At 50.2% G+C, this 915-nt stretch overlaps 1 protein-coding gene across 1 annotated transcript in view; it reads right to left on the reverse strand.

Annotated features, from left to right (window-relative positions):
- Positions 1-915, reverse strand: part of NLRC5 (NLR family, CARD domain containing 5) — a gene marked incomplete at its 5' end in the record, with an annotated part of 44488 nt that overhangs the window by 28169 nt on the left and 15404 nt on the right. The window contains one exon of the mRNA XM_010085795.1: positions 136-219. Within this exon, the coding sequence (XP_010084097.1) occupies positions 136-219 (84 nt within the window). The remainder of the gene's footprint in view (positions 1-135; positions 220-915) is intronic.

The raw sequence follows: 915 nt of genomic DNA on the forward strand, positions 1-915 counted from the left end.
CAGGATCCCACTAGACATAACGGAGCGCTGGGACCCTTCCTGGGGGGCCAGGCCTCATGTTTCACTGCCTTCTACATCCCCTGCTCCCTGCCACCTGCCTGCAGCCACTCAACAGGAAGGAAAAGAGGCACTTACTCCACTTCAGAGAGACAGGGACAGCTCCGGAGAATTGACACAATCTCCTCTGCATGTTGGGAAGACAGGCTGCAATGCTGCAAGCTGTGAACAGGAAGGGTTAATAAGCAGTGAGAGGACACTGGGGGTCAGGCATTTTTGGTGTCTCTCTCCAAATGAGGGCACAGAAAAGCAGTACCAAGAGAGGGAGGTTTTATTCTCTGCTATGCCACACAACCTTGGGCATATTATTCTGTCGCTCTGTAGTCGGTGCTGCAAAAGGAGTGCAGCGGGACGCACTTGCCGAGCGCTGTGCAAGCGCAATGCCTTGTGCCAGAGCCGCTTGGCACTGCCATCCACAAGAAGGGGATGGATGTAAATGTTCCTGTTGTGCGGAGTAGTGAGGGAAAGCGAAGGGGGTAAGGGAGGGACATTTCCTGGCTTTAACATGCGCAGATAACATGCCTGAGTTCTCCTGTTTTGAGAAAGACACTGCTCTCTTCTGGAGCCCAGGCAAGAAAGAAAACTATAGGGCTCACACCTTTGGTAGCTGTAAGAACATATGGCAAGACGGGCATTATCCAGGGAACTCTGCCTCTCCAAGGCTGTGGAGCCCAGTGCACAAAAAAATAAAGCCACTGGCTGGACCAGATATGGATTTCTATTGTTACTTTTATTTACCGATTCAGGTTTATTTCAAACCTTTTCATATGTGGAAATAGCCTCTGTCCTTAAGGTGCAACACAGCTGCTATTTTTGTCCTTCTGTAGTACATCCGCAAATCACATTCACCAGCAGGAA

Source organism: Pterocles gutturalis, unplaced genomic scaffold (genome assembly GCF_000699245.1).
Source record: "Pterocles gutturalis isolate BGI_N339 unplaced genomic scaffold, ASM69924v1 scaffold23000, whole genome shotgun sequence".
In the NCBI taxonomy this organism is placed as follows: Eukaryota; Metazoa; Chordata; class Aves; order Pterocliformes; family Pteroclidae; genus Pterocles; species Pterocles gutturalis.